General features: G+C 42.1%; 1 protein-coding gene across 6 annotated transcripts in view; it reads right to left on the reverse strand.

The window, feature by feature from the left end:
• Positions 1 to 27,432, reverse strand: part of MYH10 (myosin heavy chain 10) — a 155,176-nt gene that overhangs the window by 46,075 nt on the left and 81,669 nt on the right. For all 6 annotated transcript variants that reach the window (XM_009251285.4, XM_054535393.2, XM_054535397.2 and 3 more), the window contains 7 exons: positions 26,115 to 26,233; positions 25,026 to 25,178; positions 21,672 to 21,845; positions 15,333 to 15,506; positions 14,962 to 15,076; positions 723 to 916; positions 509 to 630 (listed from right to left, as the gene is read on the reverse strand). In XM_009251285.4, the coding sequence (XP_009249560.2) occupies positions 509 to 630; positions 723 to 916; positions 14,962 to 15,076; positions 15,333 to 15,506; positions 21,672 to 21,845; positions 25,026 to 25,178; positions 26,115 to 26,233 (1,051 nt within the window). The remainder of the gene's footprint in view (positions 1 to 508; positions 631 to 722; positions 917 to 14,961; positions 15,077 to 15,332; positions 15,507 to 21,671; positions 21,846 to 25,025; positions 25,179 to 26,114; positions 26,234 to 27,432) is intronic.

Below are 27,432 nucleotides of genomic sequence, written 5' to 3' on the forward strand. Positions count from 1 at the left end.
CTGTAGTCCCAGCAACTCAGGAGGCTGAGGCAGGAGAATCACTTGAACCTGGGAGGCGGAGGCTGCAGTGAGCCGAGATGGTGCCACTGCACTCCAGCCTGGGTGACAGAGCGAAGACTCCATCTCAAAAATAATAAATAAAAATAAAAATAATTATGTTTGAATCCCAGGTAGAACTGTCTGAGTAAGTAAACTGTAAGCTTTCAGCTTTCTATGTTTATCTCAAAGCTAACTTCAGGGCGCTGAAAACATGGCATGTTTCTTTGCAGCACTCATAGCAGTTCCTAGCACATTGCCTTTTTATAAAGGAGGCACTCAGTCTTCCTACCAATACAATAATCAAGGTAGTAAGGGTTGTCCCTTTTCCAGTACCTCACTATATGTTTGCTATATAAGAAAACAAACTATGTATGGGACAAGGAAAAAGATTTCCTTATTACATCACTGTTTTAATTCATATTAAGATAAACTTTGATACATAAGCAAAAAAAGTAAAAGTTAGCAATACCTCTGTCTGAATTCCTGGAAAACTATTCGGTTAGGGAAGCCCTGGCGACAGATTCGGATCCCTTCCAGGACACCATTACAGCGAAGCTGATCTAGGACTAGGTGTGGATCCAATTTTCCAGCCTAATCAAGCAAACAATAGTTTCATGGTTTAATCTTTAGCACCTGACCTAGATCAGTTTTAAATACCAGCATATGTTTTGCTCAGCACGTACCCTCTTCTCGTGATTTGGAATGATGCAACGAACAAAGTTAGGGTTGGTGTTTCGGAGAGTTGCCATCAGCTTGGTGAGAGATTCTTTGTAGAGTTGCCCAACGGTACGAAACATGCCCTTCTTGGTTTTATATGCGGAGCCAAAAGCTGTCTCAGTCATACCAGTGACTTGATCCAGACCCACAATACGGTCCACTGGGGAGAAGAAAGGACAAAACAAATATAAGCCAAACCTCACTCATTAGCAGGGAAAGAAAAGACACAGTGAAAGTGCAGCAGCACAAGCTTTGTGGAACAAATGACAGGAGATGCCATATAGGTAAGGCAGTCAGCATACTTAGGCACTGCACAAGCCGGGAACTAACAGCCACACACTTATATGGCAGGATACTGTAGTGCTTTGACAGCTCCACACTAACACACACCAGCAGATGCCTTCCGCTGCGCTAGTTTCAGGAATTCACTGTCTTGGATAACATTGTGCCTGTTACATTTACAATTATTTGGTAAATGAAAACTCATTGGCTGGCATTATTGATACATACAAACTGATACTGTGAAAGGCCTCCAAATAGGAAATGGCTCATAAAAATATATATAAGAATATCTGATTGTACAAATCCACTTAACAAATAACCTCAGGGACTAGGGACCAGAATTCTCTCTTATTAGTCATTAGATATTCAGTGAGAAAAGTCATTCAAGTTTTAGGAACAAATGCAGGAAGATTAGATTATAGGAGTTCAGATTTTTAGCAATGTGTAAGCTTCAGCTCTCTTCTCAAAACATGAATAACACTTATTAAAGGGCAAGAACACAAAATAGGAAGGACTCTTCTGAAAAGATAAATGCCTAAGCTTCCTAGGTGTTCAATGGCTAAACTTGTCAGACATTCCCTTGTTAGAGCAACTGATATTTTTACATTATCCACAAAGACCTAGTACTTCTAATGATGAGACCATAAACAGTACACCAGCCACAAGCAAAACATTTGGTGCATAATGTACATATCCTCTTATTGAAAAGAAGTTAAATGAATGAGGCACATTACTTAAATACTTTAAAATCAATCAGAATTATCAACTGAACTGCCCTTTTTAATGCCCTCCTCAACCCTAATGGACACCTCATTTCTTTCATTTGTTTCCTATGACAGAAGCATATGGGGACCTGACACTGTGCGAAGAGCTTTATGTGCAAGATCTCATTCAATTATCAATTTCCAGTGAGGTTTTTAACAGAAGAGAACCATGACCCCGGGTAAAAATGAACTGCTCAAGTTATGCAGGTCTTCAGTGGAAGATGGGAGAAGGGCGGGTAAAAGCTGTTTAATTTCCAGGCCCACGCAGGCACACTACACTACAACTGCTTCCAAGCAAAGCTACCAGATTCAAGGATGTGGGTCAGAGTTACCTCTTTTGCTTGTGCACTGGAGACTGTCTTACCTCAGAAACCACCATTCTTTCCTGTGCCTTCAACCTCTCCCTCTTCACTTGCCCCAGCAGAAAGTAGCACAAACCCACTTCTGCAGGCCCCATAAAATACTGATCTTCCCTTGACCCTGTAATCTTCCCACTTCTCTTGTCAGAGCCACGCTTCTTTCTTGAGTAGTTCACAGCGTTGCTACACCATATCCTCTCCCACTCACTTCCCAGTGTGTAGCCAACTGGCCTATGGCCCGTCCTCTTCCTCTCCCGCCCAGCACTACTCAGGCAATGACTGAAATTGCTAAATGAATAGACACCACCCGGTGCTTGTTTTTCTTGACCCTGCTATGTTTACCTGGTGATGTCACAGCACCATTCTAAAAACGCTCCACTCCTGGCTTTTTTAGGAGCCCCACCTTCTCCTGTACCCTACCTCCCCCTCACTACTTCAGTCCCATGTTTCTTGATGATTTCTCTTCTGCTTTTCCTGTACCTCACGGCACTCACCTGGGATCCCAAATCAATTCATCTGCAACCCTTCTAGAATAAGGCACAATACAAATGCTGACATTGGCCCTCTGCTTTTCTCAAGCCATATTCCCAACCCAGGTGATCTCAGCTATGACTCTAACTAGATATACCTGACCACCCAGAGCCAGCTGCCAAACACCTGTATTCTACTCTCCACTCAGATGTCACAAAGGTGCCTCTGCCTTCTACAAATGCTTGTTCAATCCTAGCACGTCTGCTTTGACTCAATGTTGCATCCCTGCTCCCTGCATGATGTCTGGTACCAACATGCTTGATATATACATGTCAGTGGATAAATTATGTAAACATTAAATATGTTTGTAATTAAAAAGAGTGAGAAATGCATTCAAAGAAAATAACAGGATGCTATAGGAGAAATGAGTGGTTAGAGATCTCTCTGGGGAAATGCCATATAAAACCCCAAAATTAAGAATGGGCCTGTGGGAAGATGACCGCTCCAGTCAGTGCAATCGGCATATGTGGAAGACCAGGGGCACGAAGAAGCGAAGGAAGGCCAGCACGGAGGAGGCGGCACCGGTATGAGGAGGAGCTTATGACACGCACACTGGCTGCTGCCTGCAGAATGGCCTGGGGAAGGGGGAGGGAGAAGTGGAAGTGGGGAGGCCAGACAGGTGACCCTCCCAGGAGTCCAGGGTCTAGGCGATGAGGGCAGCTGGAGCTAGTGAGATTACGAAGACGGATCGAGAAGGAAGATTCAAGAGGTATTTTAGTGGGAGGACGGACTTGCTCTTGGATGAACTTGATATGCAAAGTGAGGCAGAGGAGCATTTCAAGAATAACTGCCAGGATTCTGGCTTAAGCAACTGAGTGGCTGGTAGAGAAGACAAGGAGGGAAGTGGGTTTTGTGGATGGGAAGACAAAACCCAAACTCTAAGTAAGTCTGGGATGCCTGGGGGACTTCGAAGTAGAAGAGAGATGTCAAGTGACAAGAGGAAAATTCCAGTCTGCTGCTAGGAATAGAGGTCTGAACTAGAAAGGTAAATTTGGGAGTTGTCAACTTTTATCTAGGGGAGACCAGAAAGAGATGGAGGGCCTAAGACCATCCCCAAGGAGCTCAGCAGAGGAGGAGGAGTTAAAGAGGAATGAAGGCCAGGCACAGTGGCTCATGCCTGTAATCCCAGTATTTTAGGAGGCCGAGGCGGGAGGATCACCTGAGGTCAGGAGTTTGAGACCAGCCTGGCCGACATGGTGAAACCCTGTCTCTACTAAAAGTACAACAAATACAAAAAGTAGCTGGCGTGGTGGTGCACACCTGTAGTTCCAGCTACTTGGAAGGCTGAGGCAGGAGAATTGCTAAGGCTGAGGCAGGAGAATTGCCTGAACTCAGGAAGCAGAGGTCGCAGTAAGCTGAGATCATGCCACTGCACTCCAGCCTGGGCAACAGAGCGAGACTGTCTCAAAAAAAAAAAAAAAAAAAAGAAGGATATGGAGAGGGGACAAAGGCCCATGTCTTAAACCCAAGCACGGACCCACCCTCTGTCCTGTTCTTCCTCCTGGGTTTCCTATCCAATGGAACCACTGACCAAAAGTGGTCAAGCCAAAAGTTAAGATGTCATCGATCCACCCTCCTCTCCCCTGCCCTTGCTGGGCTCCTGCTTCTGACCTGGATCCTGCACTTCTCCCCCATTTCATCCTCTACCCGTAGTGCTACATGGTTCCTTCATTTACACGTTTTGTCCCTGTGTAATGTAGCAGCCATTTCTAAAAGACAAAACTAAGCATTAACATCCTCGAATTTCTCCCACAGCCTGTCGGATATTGTCCAAATAACTCAGCTCAGTAGTACAACACAGCAATGGCCTCCACTCAGAGTCAGACACACCACACTCATGAGCTGGGTGATTCTGGGGCAAGTGATCCAACTTCTCTAAGCCTAAATTTCCTCCTCTTGAAATGGAGCTAAGGAGACCACGCTTCAGAGTTGTGAGCCTGAAAAACGTTCAAGTGCTCAATGAAGGCACCTCTCTTGTCCCTTTCACATGTGCCCCTAAAGGCCAACTGTACAAACTAGTTGCATTTTCCCAAAGACACAATGACTTCACATTCCATCCTTTTCTCTCTGCCTGGAATGCCCAGCCCGCTCCAGTCATCTTGGCAAATGCTTAAATACTTTTAAATCTCCATTCCTTTACCAGCTACCTCAGGGAACTCTTCTTACGTTCGGTTTTCACCCTGCCTCCAAAGCTAAATAGGCCACTCCCTTCTCTAGGCTTCAAATCCCTGGGACAGAACTTCCACACTGTTTCTGTGCTTCTTCTCACTGGACTGAGCTTCCCCAGGGAACATTTTTCCAGCATCTCACATACTCAGGGCCCCGAAAGCTGTGCCTATGGTGTCTCTGGCCCCCCAACCATCAGCGGAGACAATCTCCCAGCCCTAAATGTTGACCGGTGCCTGGTGCCAGGCACACAGTAGCTATTTAATAAATATCTGCTAAGTGAACTTGCATGAAGTTTACCAGAAGAACAAATCACCACTACAACAAAAGAGGAAGAGCACCATGTTACTCTGGAAGGATCAATTACACTGGTTGTGCAGTACTTTAGCCTGCACGGGCAGTTCTTAAACACAATCTGCTGTCAGTGTTGTGTGTGTGGCTTTTTAAAAATATAGTAACCAATAAATAGTCATAATAATCCTGATTTTCAAATTTAATTTTAATAAGGACAATCCAAAGCTAAATATTCAGATTAAAAAAAAATAATGCTTTAGACTTTCAGTTCTTGTTTTTTGTTTTTTTGAGATGGAGTCTTGCTCTGTCACCCAGGCTGGAGTGCAGTAGCACAGTCTTGGCTCACAGCAACCTCTGCCTCCTGGGTTCAAGCAATTCTCCTGCCTCATCCTTCTGAGTAGCTGGGACTATAGGTGCCTGCCACCATGCCTGGCTAATTTTTTATTTTTAGCAGAGATGGGGTTTCATCATATTGGCCAGGCTGGTCTCGAACTCCTGACCATGTGATCTGCCCGCCTCGGCCTCTCAAAGTGCTGGGATTACAGGCGTAAGCCACCGCACCCAGCTGTTTTTAATTCAACATTTTAAACTCAGGGTTAGATTCCACCAACGAAATTATCTTGTGGGTAAAAGAGAAACACTTTGGGAAGTTCATTAAATGATTTGAGCCACACTAATAATGTATGATTTCACTCAACAATCAAGACCCGAAAAAACTCTATTTTAAGAGTATTTTCTTGTTGATCAAAGCAGAAACCAGAGAAAGGCAGAAAATGCGAAGAGAAGACTCCAGCAGCTCCTTGAAATGAGCAGCGCGCCTCACTGGAGGACCTAATATTGCTTTCTAAATCTCAAGTGCCTTTCCTCCAGCCACAGTTTCAGGGTAAAGATTAGCTTTGCTTATTCTTGCACTGTAAATTCTTCTATCTGAGATGTCAGGAGACCCTGGTTAGGATTGCTGGTGGGCATTTACATTCATTACTTGGTTCTAGAAGCCTGAAAAGTATTTTCTACTAACACCTAATTTACTAATCTATAACAATTTAAACAGTCGGAAATTAGATGAGTTCCGGACTGAAATCTGTGACGACATATTCGCAGTTTAAGAGAGAAAATGCAATGTGTCGTCTATCTCATCATGAAACTGCCACCAACAGTTTCATAGAAGGAATGGCATCGGCTGGTGCCAGAATCCTTAACTGGCCCTTCTAGGGGATAATCTAGGAGACGGGTCCATAAGATTTTTATGTTTTTCAAATCTGTGCATGGGCCAAAATACTAGTGTTACTAAATTTACTTTCAAGTATTTAAGCTAGATCTTCAGAAATTCATTCTAGTTAATATAGCTGGAAACCAAAAAAGGGGGAAGGAACCTATTTAATGTTAATTTCAACAGCTAGATGTTGATGACTGAGAGCAGCATCACGCACTCCTCATGAAAGGTCTCCAGTGCCTGGCACTGTGTGAGGCATGGAGCAGGTTCTCAATACTCATTTAAACAAGGTAAGACAATTCCACCCTCATATAGATGAAAATGTCACTGTTATAAACAATTTGGAAACGAATATATTTAACTATTATGAATTCGCAGAAACAATCTTAACATCAGTCTGTCTCCGTAATATCCCTGTTATGTGGTACTGTAATAACAAGTTTACAGTGGTTACATAACTAGTTGCTAGAACCGATCTGCTAATTACTCTAGCATTTGGAAATTTTTAGAAAAACCCCAGGAAGTTGAGAGGTTGAGAGGAAGCACATGATTTAAGGAGAAAGCAATCTTCTTTATCCCAAGCACTAGTCTCAAGCCAAACTTGAATGTCTCCCTTTTTTCCATCTACCTTCCTATCCCTTTCGGCCAGGCCATCTAAGGCGTTGGGCAGACAGGAAGCCCCTCTTTGCCCGCAGCTTCCACTGTCGTCTGCGCTCACTTTCTCCCCTTGTGGGGTCCCATGTCCCCAACTCATGCTGAGACTGGGCAGCCTGCCACCACTGCCTATCAGCTGCACCTTGGGACACTATGAGCAATACTAGACTTATGTTAAGTAAAGCCAAGGAAATAAACATTTATTGGGTTTCTCTGTTGTTCTGTAATTACAGCAGCAGCTGCTGCAGATGCAGCCACGGCAACGGCAACTCTACAACACCACACATTCAGGCACTCCCCGTGTGCCACGCATTCAGGTTCATGTTGCCGTAGTTGATACTCACAATAACCCTGAGAACTAAATGTCGCTGTCTGCACTTGCCCTCAGGAACTCAAGCTGCAGCACCCAAGCGCTGCTTCTCCTCGGTGAGTTTCCAACTATTGCTAATACTCAAGATCAAAAACAGGAAGGAGCAGAATATACTGCGACAATAACAAAAACCTTCATCCATTGAAAGCGAGAACAATTTAAACACGTAAACTATGTCAGACCTAAACCACAGATTCTAAAATGGGACTTGAGATGGAGGTTATGATCAATGGATGTAATCTATACGGAGATTAAATGGGTACCATCTTATCAGTCATGATACTTGACTCTACCTGGACTTCTCAGGTTTTCCCCAATTTTTGCTCTGGTAGTACACTCTTCTGGACCTGTCAGCTGCAATCTAGCACACATGGAGGTTCAAAGAGCCTAACTGGTGCTGTTCTATGAAGGAAATTGCAGGTGCAGGTATAAACTAGCATTAGTGAAAATGATACATAATTGTCCCTCCAACATGATTTGGATCAGGTCTAAAGCCTTTGATAGTCTCAATTACCCTATTACCCATTACCCCTTTAGTCCAAAAGCCCTGCCTGTAGCTTTCAGGTTACAACCCCTTTTTGTTGGTTCACTCTGCTTGTATCTTCCACTACTGATTTATCTCTGAAGTCCAGACTTCCAAAATATACTTGTAAGAAAACAGTCCTTGACTTTATAGCAGAAACTTGTATGACCTCCGTATTTGCCTCTAGGAATCCTATTCTCCCCTGTTTCTTTCTCTTCTGTACTTGTCCTGTGATTTTTCTGCAAATCTCTCTTTATTCCAGTACCAGAAGCCTGCATGCTCTTCATAATGATATTTTCCCATCATTACACATGTACTTAAGCACATGGGTCCTATTAGCTTTGTGTCACCTGCTTTAGAGAGGTGCTTACCACATGTCAGCACATCACAGGCAATCACAATTTGGATCCCTAGAAACTCCTTCATCCATTGTCTTCCAAGAAATCACTGGAAATATTAAAGTCCTACATTTTCATTTTAAAATCCCTTAGCCCTCTCTGGGGTGGTGGTCTTGAATCCATAAACACATTAAAGAGAAAACGATTTTGCTTTAAAATATTACACACAATCTCAAAGAACATATTTGGCCTTGGTAGATGGATGGGCTTCCAAGGAGAAGCGGAGATTGAGATCCTTGGTACTTGGTTCAGCTGAGTAACTCAACCAAAGGACACCTCACAGAGAGAGACAGAACCGGGAAGATGTTCAGTGCCAAGGTGAGGGTACAGTGAGGGGAATGAGCCTCCCCGCTGCTCATTCATTAGCATGAAGTCATCTAAGAGAGGCTCTGTGCTGGATGCTGCTGGTACAGCAAAATGCCTGGTGTATACACCCCAAAGATCATGGTCCCACTGGAAAGAGTGTCCGTGCTTTAGGTGGTCACAGTGGGAACGGTAGGCGAAGCTGCTGGGGCTGAAAATGGGTGTGGGGTCGCCACCCCCTATCCATCCATCAGCTCTCTCTCAGCAACTTAGTGATGTTTTGCCTCCTCTGTGCCAGGTGCTGAAGAAATGACAGTGAGCAAAGCCAGACACTGGCCCTGCCCTCAAAGAGCTCACAGCCTGAATTCTCTTATGAGGTTAGAAATCCAAAGGGAATTCATCTAAAGAGGGCACTCACTTTAGGAGAAAGTCCAAAAGATCAAGCACTAACCTTTAATAAAGCACAAGTCCCAGGTTATAGCTGAAAACTACCTCCAAGCTTCCCTCGTCCATTTCAACACTGTCAGCATTCCCCAACGCCATAGAGGACTGAATTTAGAGATCCCTTCCTCTGGAGTTCTGTAGAATTTTCACTCCTGCTTATGCTGTCTCTAGCATAATCTTTTCTCTCCTCCCAATCCACACTTGCCGTCTACTTCTTTCATAGTATGTGAACTAGAGGTGATGGCAGGGATTTTGAGTTGGATTAAAATAGGCATGGTCCTTTAACATTTTAAATATAACTTTTGAGATGGATTTGGATCTCAGCATTATCATGTTCCAAAAATCATAAAGGAAATTTCATAAGATAAATTTATCTTTGAGTTTTGCTACTTGCCAGTTTCACTAAACATTTGGAAGGCTGGGTGGGCTTCATTTTATATTGGGCTTTTGGAGACTCTGTAAGCTGTAGTTAGGCTGTATTGTAACACAGGGCTAAGGATTCGGATCACAAAGCCCAAACATTTGGAGCTCAATTTAAGGTTCAATGTATAATTCTGACAACATTCCACTCTATTTTCATCTCACCTTGCACATATCAGGCCTTGTAGATAGTTTCAAGGCCTCTGGTTGAAAAGAAAAGGCCAAGTAGCCAGATATGCACACAAATTCCAAACAAAAGGTATAATGATGAGACCAACACACCTGAGGTAGCTATGTAATTATTTGTCTACAAAGTGTGTCTTAAATAAAAGAAAAAAATCCTCCCTGGAATTCCTCAGAGTTGAAAATTTAAAGGTGACTCAAAATCAGTTCTTAACAATTTCCTTAGAGGACTGTGTATCGCAATGGCGCTATTGGAAAAGGTAGTGGCATACCTTTTAATATGCGGTGCTATAAGTGCTATGCATAAAATAAGAAGCAATGTGTAGGCAGTAGCAATTAAATTGCTTATGCACTCAAACATTTGCCTTGAAGTATAATAAAACTGAGCATGAAATGAAAGGTTCATGCAGGCCTATGAGCAAAACAAAAACAGAAACCCAAAGCCCACCCCAGCACCCCAGTCTACCCCCGCCCTCCCCAGCCACCCTGCCAGTCCCCCCACGTTCTTCCTGTGGGCTTAAAACCCTTCTGTTTTGGAAGACCTACAGGCTTTATACATTCACCTGGTGGCTCATGAAGACCAGAAACACTGTCATAGAAAGAAGCTCTCTGAATATTCTGAATCTCTAAAGCAGAGAAACAGCAAAAACAGGACAGAAGAGCAAATACACAAACACTTCAGTTAGTGTGAAAGACATTCGACAGCACAAGTCAACTTTGAAATCGGGCTACAAAAGGAGCTAGTCCAAGGCAGATCCCATGCAAACATGACTGTTTAGAGAATTTGCACATTTGGATAAAGTTCTTTATAAAATAGATTAATGCTAAATCAAAAGAGCACATTCCCAACTCCTGGTGTGAGCTTTATATGATATCAATGTCAAATGATTAGCCCATGTAAATGCAAGATGACATTTATGAGGAATAAGGCACTATTTGAGTTGTCTATCATAAAAATATCTTATCGTTAGTAGTTTAGGGCACGACTGCAGTGAAGTCACAGCACTATGGCGAATGTAAATATCAATGGCTTTTACTGTCAAAAATTATGCTGCTGTGTAATTTTACTTCCAATACAGATTTTCGGAAATATAATTTCCGAAAAATAATTTGAATAACAGATAACTACCATTAAGGAAAACAAAATTCAAGTTCTGTTGTAGCAAAATGTTAAAATAATTTTGAACTATAAGCGAGATTATACTTATTGATCATACTGTTACTCATGAAAATATCCTAGGAGGTACATTGACATGAAAATGCAATCTTTAGGATTTTTTTTCCTCAATATAAGCTTTAAGAAGTGCCAAGAAGTCCTTTGCAGCTGGTAAAGAGATCCCAAACAACATCTTTTAGCAAAAAGTAGGGCATTATAAATCTCTAGGGCAGGGCTGCCACCAATAAATCTTATTTTTCCTGGTTTGGCCTTGAGAAAACTCTAAAACTCTAACACAAACTCTACTTTTTTTCTTTTTCTTTCTTTCTTTCTTTCTTTTTTTTTTTTTTTTTTAGTTGAGACAGGGTCTCGCTGTGTTGCCCAGGCTGGCCTTAAACTCCTGGGGTCAAGCGATCCTCCTGCCTCAGCCTCCCAAACTGCTGGGATTATAGGCATGAGCCACCGTGCCCAGCCATAAACTCTATTTTAACACAAAATGTTTCATACTCTAGGTGTTGTACCTTCACAGGCAAACTATATTCATATATCATATATTCATCTATTCATGTTCAACTTGTCATTTTCTGCTTTTGCATTTCAGTGGCTCTAAAAAGAGGAAAATAATGTTTTTCCAGGGTTATTTTTCTAGAGAAAAATTGCTCCTCTTATCCCGAGATCCCTATATCCAGAGTGAGCAGTGATAAATCCTCCACCTTAGAACCCTCTTTAAACTTCTGTGCCTGCCACTACTTTCTGTATGAAACAAGCTGTCCTCAAAATTGGACAAACATGGTACTGCTTCTCTGCCTGCTCCTCACCCTGAAGAACAGCGCCTCCCAACAGTGAGTGGCCTCTGAGATCTTCTCTGTCACTCAGATGAAACTAACTGTCCACCTAAGCTGAAGTGCGACAGCACCTCCTGCTAAGAGCAGCATTATCAGGAGAGCAAACATGTAGGAGTATTCCAGAGCAGAGGCTAGCAGGGCCAAAGCAAACCTGGGGTAGATAAGATATCCCTTGGCTTATTTTGACAAGAATGGCCAAAGCACTCCCAACGGCATATCTTTGGAAAGACAAGGGCCATAAATAGGGCTGTGCAAACATGGCATCTGTGAGTCAGAGCTGTGGACTAAGTACAGATGAACGGGGCTCACACCAGGGCTGAAGGAGCTCAGCAAGGCTTAGAGTTTCCTCTAAGCATTTCTGTAATCAAATCAATAACTTTCCTGTATCTCTTAAATGGAAGACACAAAAGTGCAGGTAAGGAGTCTCCAGACAGGGTCCTACCTGTAAGACATAGCATCTGTGATCTGTAATTTGTATGACATCCCAGCCTCCCACCTCCACCCTTGCCCACCAAATCTTATATACCTACAGCTTCTGACCTATTGTTGCTAAAGCCCTCTCCAGTATCTGGGGCTGGTAAGACCTGAAGTTAAAGAAGAAAGGAAGGAGGAAGTAGGAAGCTGGGAGCCAAGAAAAAGACTAGCTCAGTTCTATTACTGCATCTGTGTATATCCTGGTTTCTCAACTGGATCACTAGCTCTTGGGAGGCGGGGGACATGTCTCTCATTGCTTCCAGATCTAGCTCACAGATTATTGCCATGGGAAGCACATAATTAGGTATGTAGAATTATACGAATGGGTCAAGTGCTGAACAGGTGTTTCCAACACCATTTTTGGTTAAGGGATATAAGACAAGGACTAAAAAAGGGTTCATAGTGTCAGAATAAATATGTAATAACGGACTTAATTTCCATGCTTATAATGTCAGTGGTCCCAATACCTGTTTTCCTTCAAAATGAAGAGAAAACCAGTTTTTGAGGCTGGTTTTCAAAAACCAGGAAAAACCCCGTTTCCTCTGTTCCTGTTTCCCAGGCATCATCTCCACGCCCACTGTCATCTTCAGTTGTCCCATATTCAACTCCTCACTTCCAGGCTCTTTCACTCCAATCTACCCAAAACACACTGCCTGTTTCAGTTCTTCGAATTCAGAATGGGTCACTACCCAAGGTCACAAACCTACTGATGCTATTTATTCAGCACAGTCTCAAGTCCAAATTCCACTAGAGACGGGACATGAGGACTCTCCAGTCTAGCCTTAACCTACCATCCCGGCCTCATTTCCTGCTCACTCTTCTCTGCCCCAGCCCTCTCTAAAGCCAAATGGAACACTCCTCCTGAGCTATGATTTTCCACCTCTCCACTGTGATCATTCTGTACTTCTTCTCCTGCCAACTTCATTTCTACAAATGCCACCCCAGACACTCACTCCTAGAGTCAGTTCATGCAAACCTTCTTACCCGTTTAAGGCATAACCGGGCCATAAATGCTCATAAATTAGTGCTGAAAACACTGTGTGGCACTTAGTAGGTGCTCAGGAGATGCTAGCTTTCATTGTTTAATCAACAAATCATTATTCTCCTTTAAGGACAAGGAAAATTCGCATCCTCTCATCATGATATTTTTCCCTTAGCACCCCAGAAAAAGGTAGTCCCTTCCTCTGTTGCACACCCCTAAAAATTCACTGTACCATTCCCATGGCATTTATCACAGATCCACTTTGCATACTGATCTCATTCCTTCTGCTGTGTTCTACGACTTTACAAGGGTATCCGGAGGAGAAGCTGAACATGAGGAGACTTTGTAACCTACACAGTCTCCAACGCTGTCACAGCTGAAGTGATTCCTGAAGGAATGCAAATCCTTACGACTGCAACATTACTCCTCCCTCTTCTTCCTCACGTATTTCCCATCCACATTTTCAACTCACCAGCGCTGGCCTTTCTAGCACTGTAGACCCTGTACAACAACCTGAGCTCAGAGGTCTTTTTCTGTTCTCGTCTCAGTTTCTCATATCCCACTCTTAACACTGCCTATTGACAAGGTGAAGAGGAGCTCAACTCTGAGGATACTGTAAGTTCTACTGCAGCTCCCTGCTTCTCTTCCCAGTCCTCACACGACATCCCTCGACTGACTAGGTCACTGGAAGTGACACTGTGCACTCAGTAGTCAGTTGAAGACTTTCACCTAAAGGTACAAAGATTAAAGGCTTCTGTTTTACTTGTTGGAAAGCTCGTCCTTCCCCCAGATCCCTCCCCTCTTTGCTATGTCTCAGGCCCACAGTCTGCTCCCAGGACGCATGGGTGCCTGTGTTCAGTGCATCCCCCCCTGCAGCTCCCTCACACTGACTTGATCTGATGGACACAGTCATTCTTAAGATGATCTTTTATAGGGTCACATTCCCCCTAGTCACTTTCTCTGTGTCCATTCTTCAATTCCTGTCTCTTTCCTTTGGCCCCAATTGCCCTTAGCCTCCTTCTTCTCTGCTTCCATTCCTTTCCCTCTACCTCTACGACAGCTAGATTACAAGGCTTAAGATGCTATAGAGAAAGCAGATGTGACCCAGGTTACTGAACAGGTCTGGCCTCAGGGTCAAGGTCTAGGCAGGGTTAGATCCAGGGCTAAGGTCCTGCATGGCCTGAAGCCAGGCAAAGAATAGAGCCAGGATGAAATGTAGCAGGTGAGCTGAGCTCTAGAAGATACTGGTTCCTACAATGCATACAGACACAGAGACATTTTGATTTTCTGATACTGGTAAAATCTTCTAGTCTACAATAAAAATCACCAAAATTCTTCAACTGAGGTTCATATAACAAAAGAACTATGAGGACTGATGGAAAGAAGAGCAACTGATCTGTATGCAGGCAATCTGAGTTTATCCACCAGCCACTGGGTGTCGGGGTGGGTGCGGGTGGTGAGGAAGGACGTAGCTCAGCAGGCCTGACACAGGGAAAATGGAATGAGCAGGCCTTGGGTTTTGTGTCCCAGTGTTCCTGGATTACAACTGAATTGGGACTGCGGTGGCCTGAGTCATATGTGTATGTCTTTGTGGCTCCGGGCCTAGAATGTTTCTGTACTCCCTACAACATCTGACCAAGAAGGTAGATATCTCTGTATTCATTTCTTAACCCAAGTATTCTTAAAATGGATAAATTCCGATATAATGGCAGCCCTGCTCTAGGGAAAGAAAGATTTTAAAGTAAGAAGTATATGTATCCATATATATGTAAAAGAACCATCTATAAACCTTAATTATAAAAGATTCCAGCCAAGCATGATTACAAAGATAAGCACTTTCTTACCATCTTTCCAAAGCTCTGCCACAAATCTGTCTGATGACTGGTGCAAAAGGGTGGCCACGTTGTCATTCAGGGGGTCCATATTCTTCATCAGCCACTCATCTGCCTTATAGTCCACCTATCCCGCACCAAAGCCAAAAGTGGTGAAATGGAGAACACAAAACCAAATGCAAAAACAAAAACACTTTAAGCTTCAACCAGAAACTTTTATACAACAGTCCCCAAAATGGGCTGTCTGAAAGACCATATGTTTGTAATATATACTGTATTTGTTTATAAACGTTTATCAGCACCTTTGTTACACCTTCATAAAAATGTAGCAAAATTTCAAACACAGCCATTTTAATCCAGTTATTCAACATAAGAGCTCTTACCTTCCCTGCATAATGTATAATGCAAAAATCAGCTTTGTCTTTTAGTTGTCGAGGTTTCTGAAACTTGGAGTGGGAACCTTGCTCTTGAACCAGTTTTTCAACAAAGGTTTTATCTGTGGCTTTAGGGAACCAGCATTCTTCATCCAAAAGGGCCAGTACACCAGGAGGGTTCGCCTGATAATGACAGGCAATAAGAATTCACAAGTTTTGCATGCCACTTTAATACTACTGAGTTTGGCACTTAAACTTCTAAAACAATTAGTTTTATGAAGATCCATGGAAAACAAATTGTTAGGATGGAAAGGAATGTCTAAGCCATAACAAGTTTATAATTCAAACACTGACATCTCAAACTGCTAAATAAGTACTAACAAGAAAACAGATGAGTAACTTATCTCAAACTTATAAATACTGTATGTAAATTGCAAGTAAATGAATTCCAAGCAGATGGCCCCACAAAAGTGGCAAATAAAAGCTGCCAGAAACGCAGTGGGAAGTGGAGAGATGAAACTGAATGTTTATATTCAGTGACTGGCTGGAGAAATCATTATAACACCTCAACTAACGAGAATGCTTCAAACATTTTATATCCTAATCAGTTTAAGTTTCTGTTTAAGTAATTTTTAAATTAAATGTATCACTTTATATTTGGCGAAATATTTTAAACTATTATTAAGTAGAATATATGAAAATTGATAAACTAAGTCATCAATTGCTTTATATATTTGTTTTAACAGGCATTTGACAATCCATTTTATGTGATTCAATTATTACTTCATTGAAAAAAAGTAGCACTTTGGGAGGCCGAGGCAGGTGGATCACGAGGTCAGGGGTTTGAGACCAGCCTGGCCAAGATGGTGAAACCCCGCCTCTACTAAAAACACAAAAATTAGCTGGGCATGGTGGCACATGCCTGTAGTCCCAGCTACTCAGGAGGCTGAGGCAGGAGAATCGGTTGAACCTGGGAGGCAGAGGTTGCAGTGAGCTGAGATGGTGCCATTGCACTCCAGCCTGGGCAACAGAGCAAGACTCTGTCTCAAAAAAAAAAAAAAAAAGTGCTAGATGAATCCATAGAGACAGAGAGTGGATTAGTGGCAGCTGGGGGCTGAATGAACAGAATGTGGAGTGACCACTAATGGGTATGAGGTTTCTTTCTGGGGTGATGAAAATGTGGCAGGATTAGGTAGTGGTAATGGTTCCACAACTTTGTGAATATACTACAAACATCACTGACTTGTAGTTTTAAAAGGGTGGATTTCATGGTTTGTGAATTATGTCTCAATTTTTAAAAAGGCCTAGAGCTCACCATTGTCTGGCATGACTTCCTTTTTGGAGGTAAATGACACATGAAAGCTAAATAAGATATTTAAATAGTGATGGTCTATTTTCTAGTGCTTCTGGGCCATCATTTATTGCCACACTGCAAATATGGCAAGTGTGTGATACAAAACTGAACTCGTACCAGTTCTAGGGCACACTCATGAAATCAGCTTTTTAAATAAGCCTCTAAGATCAGTTCTCATCAACTCACAAAACCTTCATATTTACTGGCAAAGAGTTGGCAATACACACAAATGCTGTTTTTAAAAGTAGCTAGAGGCTATGGTTAAATATAAATGAAACAGTGTAATAATGTGGTCAGAGAAAGGAATGGGTGATCTGAATGCCAGCGGGTGGAAGCTGAGGGAACCCTTCTGCAATGGAGACCCTTACCCCAGGGCTCCTCCACCTGAAAGAATTGTCAGGGTTTCAGATCAGCTAAAAAGAAGACAGTAATCTGAGGCAACTGGGATTAGGTCACTTTAGAGGAGCTCAGAGTGGCTGGTAACTCAATCCACCCCAATCACACAACAACTGTGAGAAAGAAAGTTCCACATTAATATTAATATAACAGAAACATCCTCCTTTTACCCTTTTACATTCTTAACCACTTTTAATGAGAATTTTCCTAAATTCTGACACAGTATCTCAAATAAAATTTGTATTTTTTCTAAATGGCTTGGTGACAGCATGATTATGAATATCATTACTGTGTCTCCTTTTTATTTTTTCCACTTCATCCTTCAATGTCAAGATCACTATTATCATTGCTTCTGTGAACTGGGTATTTCCAAGAGTTGTAAGCTTAGAAGCCTGTGTTTCTGAATATTGGTCATAGGTTTTGTGAACTCAGAGGCTTGCCTGCCACCAGCCCACAGTCTGGTGAGGCAGGGGCTGGGATTATGTGAGATGAGCTAAGCCTGGCACGGGCCTGTCAGGTGCCACCACAGAGGATGTTTTTACGGCATTTTCCTTCTAGAAAATATTGTTTTCACTCTCCATTTTGCAAGGAACATCAATGGGATCATTATCCCATGTCATTCCACAGGCTGTCGTTAAATTCTCCATCATCACAAACTCTCATGGGGTTTACAAAATGTTATGTTTTTATTTTTTATTATTTTTTGAGACGGAGTCTCGCTGTTGTCCCCCAGGCTGGAGCGCGGTCATGCGATCTTGGCTCACTGCAACCTCCACCTCCCGGCTTCAAGTGATCCTCCTGCCTCAGCCTCCTGAGTAGCTGGAATTACAGACACCCGCCACCACGCCTGGCTAATTTCTTTTTGTATTTTTAGTAGAGATGGAGTTTCACCAGGTTGGTCAGGCTGGTCTCGAACTCCTAACCTCAAGTGATCTGCCTGCCTCGGCCTCCCAAAGTGTTGGGATTACAGGCGTGAGCCACTGCGCCTGGCCATGTTTTTATTTTTTAATCAGATATTTCTATGAATAAGTAGAATAATCCTCAAATTGAGGTAAAGAGTGAGTCAGCATTAAATCTTGAATTCCTTCCCTCCCCTTTCTGAGCTCTCTCTCCTTTAAATTAGGACTATTTAGGCAGGGAATAAAGGGTCCACTCTAAAGGCTGAAGGAAGAGCCTAGAAGTGCCAGTACAAAGAGTATAGGAAGGAAAGAAGGAACGAGTTACCTAGTTCTACTCATTGCCCGTCAGTGTCTGGGCATAACTGGTGACTAGGAACATCATGACTTCCCAGCTCCAATACTTTCTGAATGTCCTGGCTGCTGTGGTTTCAATGTGTTCCCCGAAAGTTCACATGTTGGAAACCTGGTTCCTAATGCAGCAGTGTTGAGAGATAAGACCTTTGGGAGGTAACTGGGTCATGGGGCTCTTTCCTAGTAAATGGATTAATTATTCATGGATCAACGGGTTGTTGAGGAGGTGGGTTAGTTATCATGAGAGCGGGTCTGTCATAAAAAGCCAGTTTGGCCATTTCTTATGAGCCCCCCCCCCCCCGCCCCCGCCATGTGATGTCCTGTGCCACCTCAGGACTCTGCTGAGAGTCCCCACCAGCAAGAATACCCTCATCCAATGCAGCCCCTAGACCTGGGACGTCCCAGCCTACAGACTACAAGAAATCAATTTCTTTTCTTTATAAATTACTCCGTCTTAGTTATTCTGTTATAGTAACAGAAAACAGACCAGGACACTCGCCAAATAACTTCCCTAAAATACCACTTTCAACGTGCTGTTCACCTGCTAATTTCTGACCATAAAACTCATCCCTGAATGCTCCCTGCACAGCATCCACACCTGTAATACCTTCCACAACACTGCCAGCCTACTTTGTGGCCTTTGCCTTTTTCCGAATTCACAGAGCATCACTTAAGAGTCGTACCCAGGAACCAATGAGCTCACCACTATGTTGTGTTCTGTTTTCTGGCTTCAAGATCAGGTTCTTGAGGACAAAGGCCATGCTATATACTATCTCATATCCCCATGGCACCCCCAATCTGCATTTCCAGGCCATAATTGAGGATTTAATAAATTCTTTTCTTTTTTTTTGAGACGGGGTCTCACTCTGTCACTCAGGCTGGAAGGCAGTGGTGTGACCATATCACTGTAGCCTCCAACTCAGGGCCTCAAAGGATCCTCCTGCCTCAGCCTCCTGAGTAGCTGGTACTACAGGCACATGACACCATACCCGGCTAATTTTAAAACTTTCTTGTAGAGATGTAGTCTTACTATGTTGCCCAGGCTGGTCTCGAACTCCTGGTCTTAAGTGATCCTCTCACCTCAGCTTTCCAAAGTACTGGGATTACAGGCATGAGCCACCACACCTGGTCCAATAAATTGCTATCTGGATCTTATTCTACCCCCACAATATTTACACATAAGGCCTGGAAAATAATTAAAAACGTAAACATCAAACCCTTTCTACTTCACCTTTTTTTTTTTTTTTGGAAACAGGGTCTCACGCTGTCGCCTAGACTGGAGTGCAGTGGTGCAATCTCGGCTCACTGCAACCTCTGCCTCCTGGGTTTAAGTGATTCTCGTGTCTCAGCCTCCCGAGTAGCCAAGACTACAGGCACATGCCACCACATCCGGCTAATTTTTTGTATTTTTAGTAGAGATGGGGTTTCACCATGTTGGCCAGACTGGTCTCGAACTCCTGACCTGACTCAAGTGATCTGCCTGCCTCAGCCTCCCAAAGTGCCAGGATTACAGGTGGGAGCCACGGCACCTGGCCTTCTACCTCACCTATTTTTGCTTGGAGTTAGTTATTAGGGTTGAAATGTTTAATTACTTTACCCCATGATTTTCACCTTTAGAGTACAATTATTGTGTGAGAGTAAAAAAAAATATGAAAAAATGGTATATAAAGTATTTTGTCCTAGAGGATTTTGTCCAAAAGAAATGCAATTAAGTAACATTAAGAAGAATTAATATTTGTAAGACTCATTTAAAGGTCACAAAACCATTAGATTTAAAAACACTCTAAAAACATTTTAAAAATTAAGACAGGTAATTTTCCATTTGGAAGACTTTCGGCACAATTATTCCTATAAAGATACTGACCTAGCAAATTTTATGGGTTCTCGTCCATCCTAAAATAAAACTGCAGGTACATAATCATTATATTCTTAAAATGTAGGACTTCCAATGTCATACGGACGCATATAATGAGCATCTCAAAAAACGTATCATATAGTCATCAATAGTACTAATGTGAAATACTCCCTTCCCTTATTTACATAAATGCCCAAACAATTCTTTAGGTAACAAAGCAGTGATGAAATATAATGAAGTGTGTTCATGTGCTTGTCTATGCACAAGTTACCTGGAAGTCACTACAAGCATGCCACCTCTAAATGACCCTACAAGCTACAAAGAAGCAACTATCCTCACAACTATAAGTAATTTAAGATTTTTGCTCTAAACGTGCCTTGAAAGGTAAAATTATTTCTTATGTATTATAAAAGCCAAATGAAAATTATCCATTGCTTTCCTTAAACTCAAATTTCTAATGTGCTGGAACTACATCTCTAATAGGGGTGAATGTCTTCTAGGTTCTTCCTCTTCCCGATGTGCCACTGCTCCTCCTGACTGTGGGTACTGTACCATCCACGATCTCTAGCCATTAGACCTCCAACACCTTCAAACATGAAGAACACAAGTGGCAACCAGAGACTGAGCAGCAAGAACCAGAACTGCTTCAAAGCCTGCTGCACCTCCTAGGAGAAAACTCTGCATTATTCAAACATACCTACTTAACTAGTGTTAGAGCTTTCTCTACGTTACAGATATCAGTGCTTAATCACATTTCAGTTTTTCTTGTATTTTGGCAGATAGAAAAATAAAATAAATGAAGCTGATACCTTGTTGAGCAAAAGCTAACTGATAAGGAGTACAGAACCAGACTGTCAATACTTGCTTGAGATCACATGGAGTTGAGTTCCAAAAGTGAATGAGTTATACACTCAAAGCTTGAACGTGAATGAGTTCTATGTATTTTTACAGAACATTAAACCACCAAGAAAAGAGTTTCTGATGCTTTCTAAGATTGCCACTAAAAACACATCTGACAAGACTTCCCTGAGAACAAAAACTTCAAATTAAAAAAAAAAATCTGGCAAAATAAAAACATCTTTGTACTTTAAAAGGCCAAACTTTAGTTATCTGCAAAATGGATGTACATGACATGTCTTGTTCTCAGCTAAATAAAGTGTCAGGTGGAGCTCCACATCCTTTGAGAGGTACACACAAATGCCAGCACACAGGGCCATCTGCAGTCTGTGCGGGCCAGAGCCCACTATCCAGTATTCCTGTGCAAGCAAGGACAGGAATCAAGCTGCGAGGAGAGCTAAAGAAGGGTTTTACTGGCGTGCTACTGACTTTTAAATTCTGTAGCTATTTTATCAGAGTATCATCTTCCTAGAAAATTTAGATCAGAAAATTATTTCACCACTGAACAGACTGGGTAATTTCTGTCTTGGGTTATGCCACTTAAGGTCACTGCTTGAGTGGAAAATGAAAGACAGCGAGCAAGTGAGCACTCTTACAGGTCTCTCTATCAGGTCGATGCATGGCTGCAGATCCAGCCCGAAATCGATGAAGTTCCACTCGATGCCTTCGCGCTGGTATTCCTCTTGTTCCAGGATAAACATGGTGTGGTTGAACAGCTGCTGCAGCTTCTCATTGGTGTAGTTGATGCAAAGTTGTTCAAAGGAGTTCAGCTACAAATGTCAAAGGGTAATTTTCCAAACATGGGGAGGCGGAGGGAAAACGGGAATAATTAGTCATGTAGTTATAAAAAATTTTTCATTAAAAATTACTAATTAGGCAGGAAGTACATGATTGCTTCTATCTAATGACAGTGACTAAACCAAGGGGGGTGGTCTCCCAATCCCTCTCTCACACACAGCCTTTTTGAAAAGGTAAAGAGAAAGAACATACTGTCTATGGCTGCATTACTGAACTGCTAAAATGAAAAGATAATAAACTTAATATGCTAAGTGAATGCTCTGCAAGTAAAACAATTCAGTTCTTATTAGTGAATGGTTAAGGACTATAAATAAATAAATGAGACAGTAAGAAAAAGAAGAAAAACAAAGGCTTGGAAAAACCAGAGGCAAAGGAAGGCGAACAAGGTGGTGGGCGCGCTTCTGAGCTGGGGTGGAGAATACATCTGGTTCTGTCCCACTCCACTGTCACTCAGGCTGTGGGCTCTAAGGTGAGGTAGGAAAAGAGTCATCTTTACTGCATGGAATTGCTGAGAGCTCAGCCAGGCCTGGCACATGGAATGCGCTTAGTATGAGGCTATCGCTTCTCTAAGCATTCCCCTCCCTTATCAAATGTTTGACCTTTGCAATATCAAAAGTGATATTGGACTGCCCTCATAAAGTGAATTTAGGCATTTTTCATGTGTTATTGTCATTTCTGTTCCTTCTCTGTGAACTCTGCCCATTTTTTAAGAGAAAAATTGACTGGGCGAATGCATAGATGGGTGAATTAATAGGTATAATTTTCTTAATCATCCTATACACTAGAAGTGCTCAACCTCTTTCCTGCTTCTATACTGTTCACACAAGCTGCATGTGCCCATAAATAACCTCTTTCATTATAAAAAGTGATTTTCAATTAAAGAGGATTTAACCCATCTCCAAGGAGTTGATTTACAGTCTGAAAAAGCCATTCCAATCTTTTCCATTCTCCAGGAGCTGTTAAATTCACTATTTCAGAATGAGGTCATGCAAGGAGGGCAGAGGCAGTGCTTGCCTTGCTCAACACGGTATTTCTGGCACATAGGACAAGCCTCGTATTTACAGACTGCTGGATTCTGCTTATTCATGTTCATGTAGGTGAACTTTGCTTTGCCTCAGGATGATGACATCCTATTGCTCTATTTAGCCTGGGCCATTACAAAGAATGGTGTTTGTTTTTTTTTTTTAGGAGTCTCGTTTTCTTGCCCAGGCTGGAGTACAGTGGCGCAATCTTGTTTCACTGCAACCTCTGCCTCCCAGGTTCAAGCAATTCTCTGCCTCAGCCTCCAGAGTAGTTGAGATTACAGGCGTCTGCCACCACACCCAGCTAATTTTCGTATTTTTAGTAGAGACAGGGTTTCATCATCTTGGACAGGCTGGTCTTGAACTCCTGACCTTGTGATCCACCCGCCTCGGCCTCCCAAAGTGCTGGGATTACAGGCATGAGCCACCACGCCCGGCCAAGAATGGTATTTTTAAAAATGAATTTCTACTTGTCTTCCATATTTAAACTACCAATTATAATTGTAATTGATTTTTAAATCAATAATGCATGGTACAAAATTCAAAGTGTACAAAGAATTGCACCAGTTTCACTTCAATGACACTTACTTGTTCTCCCTATTATCAACCAGTATCTCCTATTTTTGTGATCTTTCCAGAAATATTCTATGCACTGAGAAATGTGTGTATGTGTGTGACCTTGATTTTTTTTAACTTAACAATGTATCTTGTTATGTTGTGGGATCTTTCCTTAGTGTATAAAGCCAGTCCATTCTTTATAATGGATGCGTAGTATTCCACTGTATGGAGCTATCACAATAATTTGAACCAGTTTCCTAAAGGTGGACATTTAGGCTTTTTCTTTCCTTTTCTCATGACAAATAACACTCACTGGACAACTTAGCATTTTTACCATCTACATAAATGTAACATTTTCCCATCGAGAACAGGGTGTGTCACTTCACTTGTTCAAGTCTTCTTTTCTTTTTTGCAGCAGCACTGTAAAGTTGCCTTCATTTAAATCTTGCCCATTTCTTTTAAAATTTATTTTTAGGTGTTTTGTCTGTTTGTTGCAGTTGGAAATGAGGTCTTTACTTTCACTGTATCTTCTGATCATTTATGTAGAGGAAAGTGACAGATTTTTTTAATGCAATTTGTACCCAGCCACTTTTCGTGATTTCTCAATTTATTTACAAATCAATACACCTTAAAGCAATCTCTTAGAGTGGCAGTGGAAGGTTCAGTATTTATGAGGATAGACTTATAATTTTAAAGGGGTTCATTTTAAAATAAGACAATTCAATACCCAATAGTGACTAAAGTAACACATGGATAATCACAAAAAGCACTTAATATTTGTGCCTTACTATATTTACATAGTTTACATCTATATTTGTGGAAATAAAGATATAAATTTTTAGATGCCCCAAATTTTATGCACTTCTCTGAAAAACTGTAGCAGGTGTGTGACTGTGAAGCTTTTCTGCACTGATGATGAGTATAAGTGTTTGGACAAATCTAGTCAGATCAACAGTGAAATCTATTGTTAAACCCTGGTTATATCTGCAGTACACAGATCACTGCCTGTCCTGGCGCCTCCCTCTCACTTTGCTCCTCTCCTGATTCCCCAGCCAAGCCCCCGTCATCTTGCCCTGTTCTACAGAACACTGTTCTACTACAGTGGTCCCCTTGATGGCCTCTCGACTTGGCCCCACACTCTACTCCACATCTCCAACTCCTCTCTCCCTCTGGTCAGCTATATCCAGTCACACTGGCTTTCTAGCAGCTTTGAATATTTGATAAGTTCTGTCCCATACAGGACCAGTGGAATTACTCTCATTATGCTGGGAAACTGACCGAGGCTGGCAGCTTCTCATCCTTCAAGTAAGCCTAACTGTTGCCGCTGCAGAGGCAACCTTCCCTGAACAGCTATCTCAAGCTGGCCTCCCAGTTCGATCACAGCACCCTTTCACTGCATTCTCACAGACCTGTGGATTCACTGGTTATCTGCCATTTATTGTTTGACTCTACTAGAATGGCAGGGACTCTATCCCTGGTGCCTGGTATGTAGTGGGCACACGGCGAGCCTTAATATTTGTTAAAAGAACAAACAAAAAGAAGGAAGAGCAAGAGGAAGAGGGGGAAGAATACCTCAAAAATTTCAAATCCAGCAATATCCAGGATTCCAATGAAAGATGCTCCCTGACGTTTGGTCCTATCCAGAGCTTTATTGATGCGATGAACGAGCCAGCGAAAGAGCCGCTCATAGGTAGCTTTTGCCAATGCTTCTACTGCAAAATCTGCCTGTAATTAAATCACAACAACCTTTTATTCTGGAAACAATCTCAACAAAGCATAAATAGCTGTTTTATGGAATTTAATGTTATACGGCACTCAAAAAATCTGAGATGGCATTCACTACTTAATCATGTCTCAATTTTACACATCAATAGAAGGCAATATTAGAAGAATTAAATGAACACTGGGAATAATGAATTTGTGGGGATGGGTAAAGATGCCTAATACAAATAAGCTCCTCCCCATGCGCCTGGGTCCTGGGCAGCACTGTCCGCCCGGATTCAGCTCAGTTAAGCTGGCACTTTCCGCTGTACCACCCAGCACAGGGACAAGGTGGAAGGGGCCCTTCTGCTGGTCTGGTTCCCGAAGTATGCAAATTTGTCTACTGGATTACCTATCTACCTGGGGAAAATTGGAGATTATAATTTGACATTTACTTTTTTAAAAAAATCACCTTTAAAAAAAATTTTTTTTTTTTAATATGGAGTCTCGTTCTGCTGCCCAGGCTGGAGTGCCGTAGTGCAATCTCGGTTCACTACAACCTCTGCCTCCCAGGTTCAAGCAATTCTCCCATCTCAGCCTCCTGAGTAGCTGGGCCTACAGGCGCACGCCACCATGCCCGGCTAATTTTGGTGTTTTTAGTAGAGATGGGGTTTCACCATACTGGTCAGGCTGGTCTCAAACTCCTGACCTCAGGTGATCCGCCCACCTCAGCCTTCCAAAGTGCTGGGATTACAGGTGTGAGCCACTGTGCCCGGCCCCTTTTAAATTTTTTTGAAAATGAAAAAGTAAATATACTAAAAAAAAAACTCAATCGGTGCCTAAAAACACCCACGTAAGACAGTTTGTATTGATTCAGTTTGTTACATGTCAATCAGAAGGCCAAATGGCCACAGCTTATCATTCAAACAAATCAGTAATAAGAATGAACATGAAACCTACTTGTTCTTTGGTCTGGGCTTTTTGCACATAGTCTCGGCCGACCTTGATCCGGGGAGTCAGGATGGCCCGAGTAAACTCCATCACATTCATCCCAAGAAGATGGCAGAGTTTCTGCGCAACTGAAGTGTAAAAAGTCTCCTAAATCCTACATTTTTTACTTATAATCTACTCACAATATATTCAATAAACACTAGAAAAACCTTAGTAAGAATTAAATTGTATTAAGAAATAAATAAAAGTCTTAAAATCAGACAAGTTTTAGGTCTAATGAAAAATACCTTCCATCCTTTCAAATTAATACACACTCATTTTTAGGCTACAAGAGATGGCTAGTCAGCATTTGACTGCCTTGCCTATTTATTCATTTTTTTAGAGGCAGGTTCTCACTATGTTGGCCAGGATGGAGTGTAGTGGCTATTCACAGGCGTGATCTTACTACTGATCAGCACGAGAGTTTTGACCTGCTCCATTTTCAACTTGGGCTGGTTCACTCCTCCCTAGGCAACCTAGTGGTCCCCTGCTGCTGGGAGGCTACCATACTGATGCTGAACATAGTGTAGACAACCGATAGGCATTGCACATGACAGCCTAGAACTCCTGGGCTCAAGCCGTCCTCCTGCTTCAGCCTCCCGAATAGCTGGGACTACATGGCCACCATGCCCAGCCTCCTTACCTTTATAAGAGTGACCTGATCCTCTTCTAGTTATGGGTCATTAAAAAATTTCAAAGCCAAGTTATACTAATATATGCCTTACTCTGCATTTTAGATGGCTCCATTTTAAGTCTATTTAACCATGGAAAAGCCATACGGAGGATGGAGGCCCAACCACCAATCAAGCTACTTTGATTGAATGACAGATGAATGGTCCTGGAAATCAACAGCCCTAAGAGGAGGTGCCACAGCTTGGCCAGAAAACAGTGACCAAGAAGTAGCAGGAGAGGCAGGCCCCTTAGAAGAGCCACACAGAATTAAATTGTTATCAAGCCTCAAATTGGTTACAAAAAAGGATTATTTCAAAGGCAGATAATGTGACTTTATGTCAGCCTTCACCTGCGACAGTGGATTGTGGATGCCTCCATGAGGCAAGATAACTAACTTGTTGGAATAATCAAGCAGTCAAGGCAATATATAGATTCCTCACTTTTTCTCTCCAGACCATCTGAAGCAAACTGATATACATACAATATATATGTATATTATACATACATATATTTAATAAATATATAATTTATATCCATATATTTATATATTTATATTAAATATATATTTAATAATATATAATATATATATATTTGGGTCACAAACTTTTGTTCCTGA

This window comes from Pongo abelii, chromosome 19 (assembly GCF_028885655.2).
Source record: "Pongo abelii isolate AG06213 chromosome 19, NHGRI_mPonAbe1-v2.0_pri, whole genome shotgun sequence".
NCBI lineage: Eukaryota > Metazoa > Chordata > Mammalia > Primates > Hominidae > Pongo > Pongo abelii.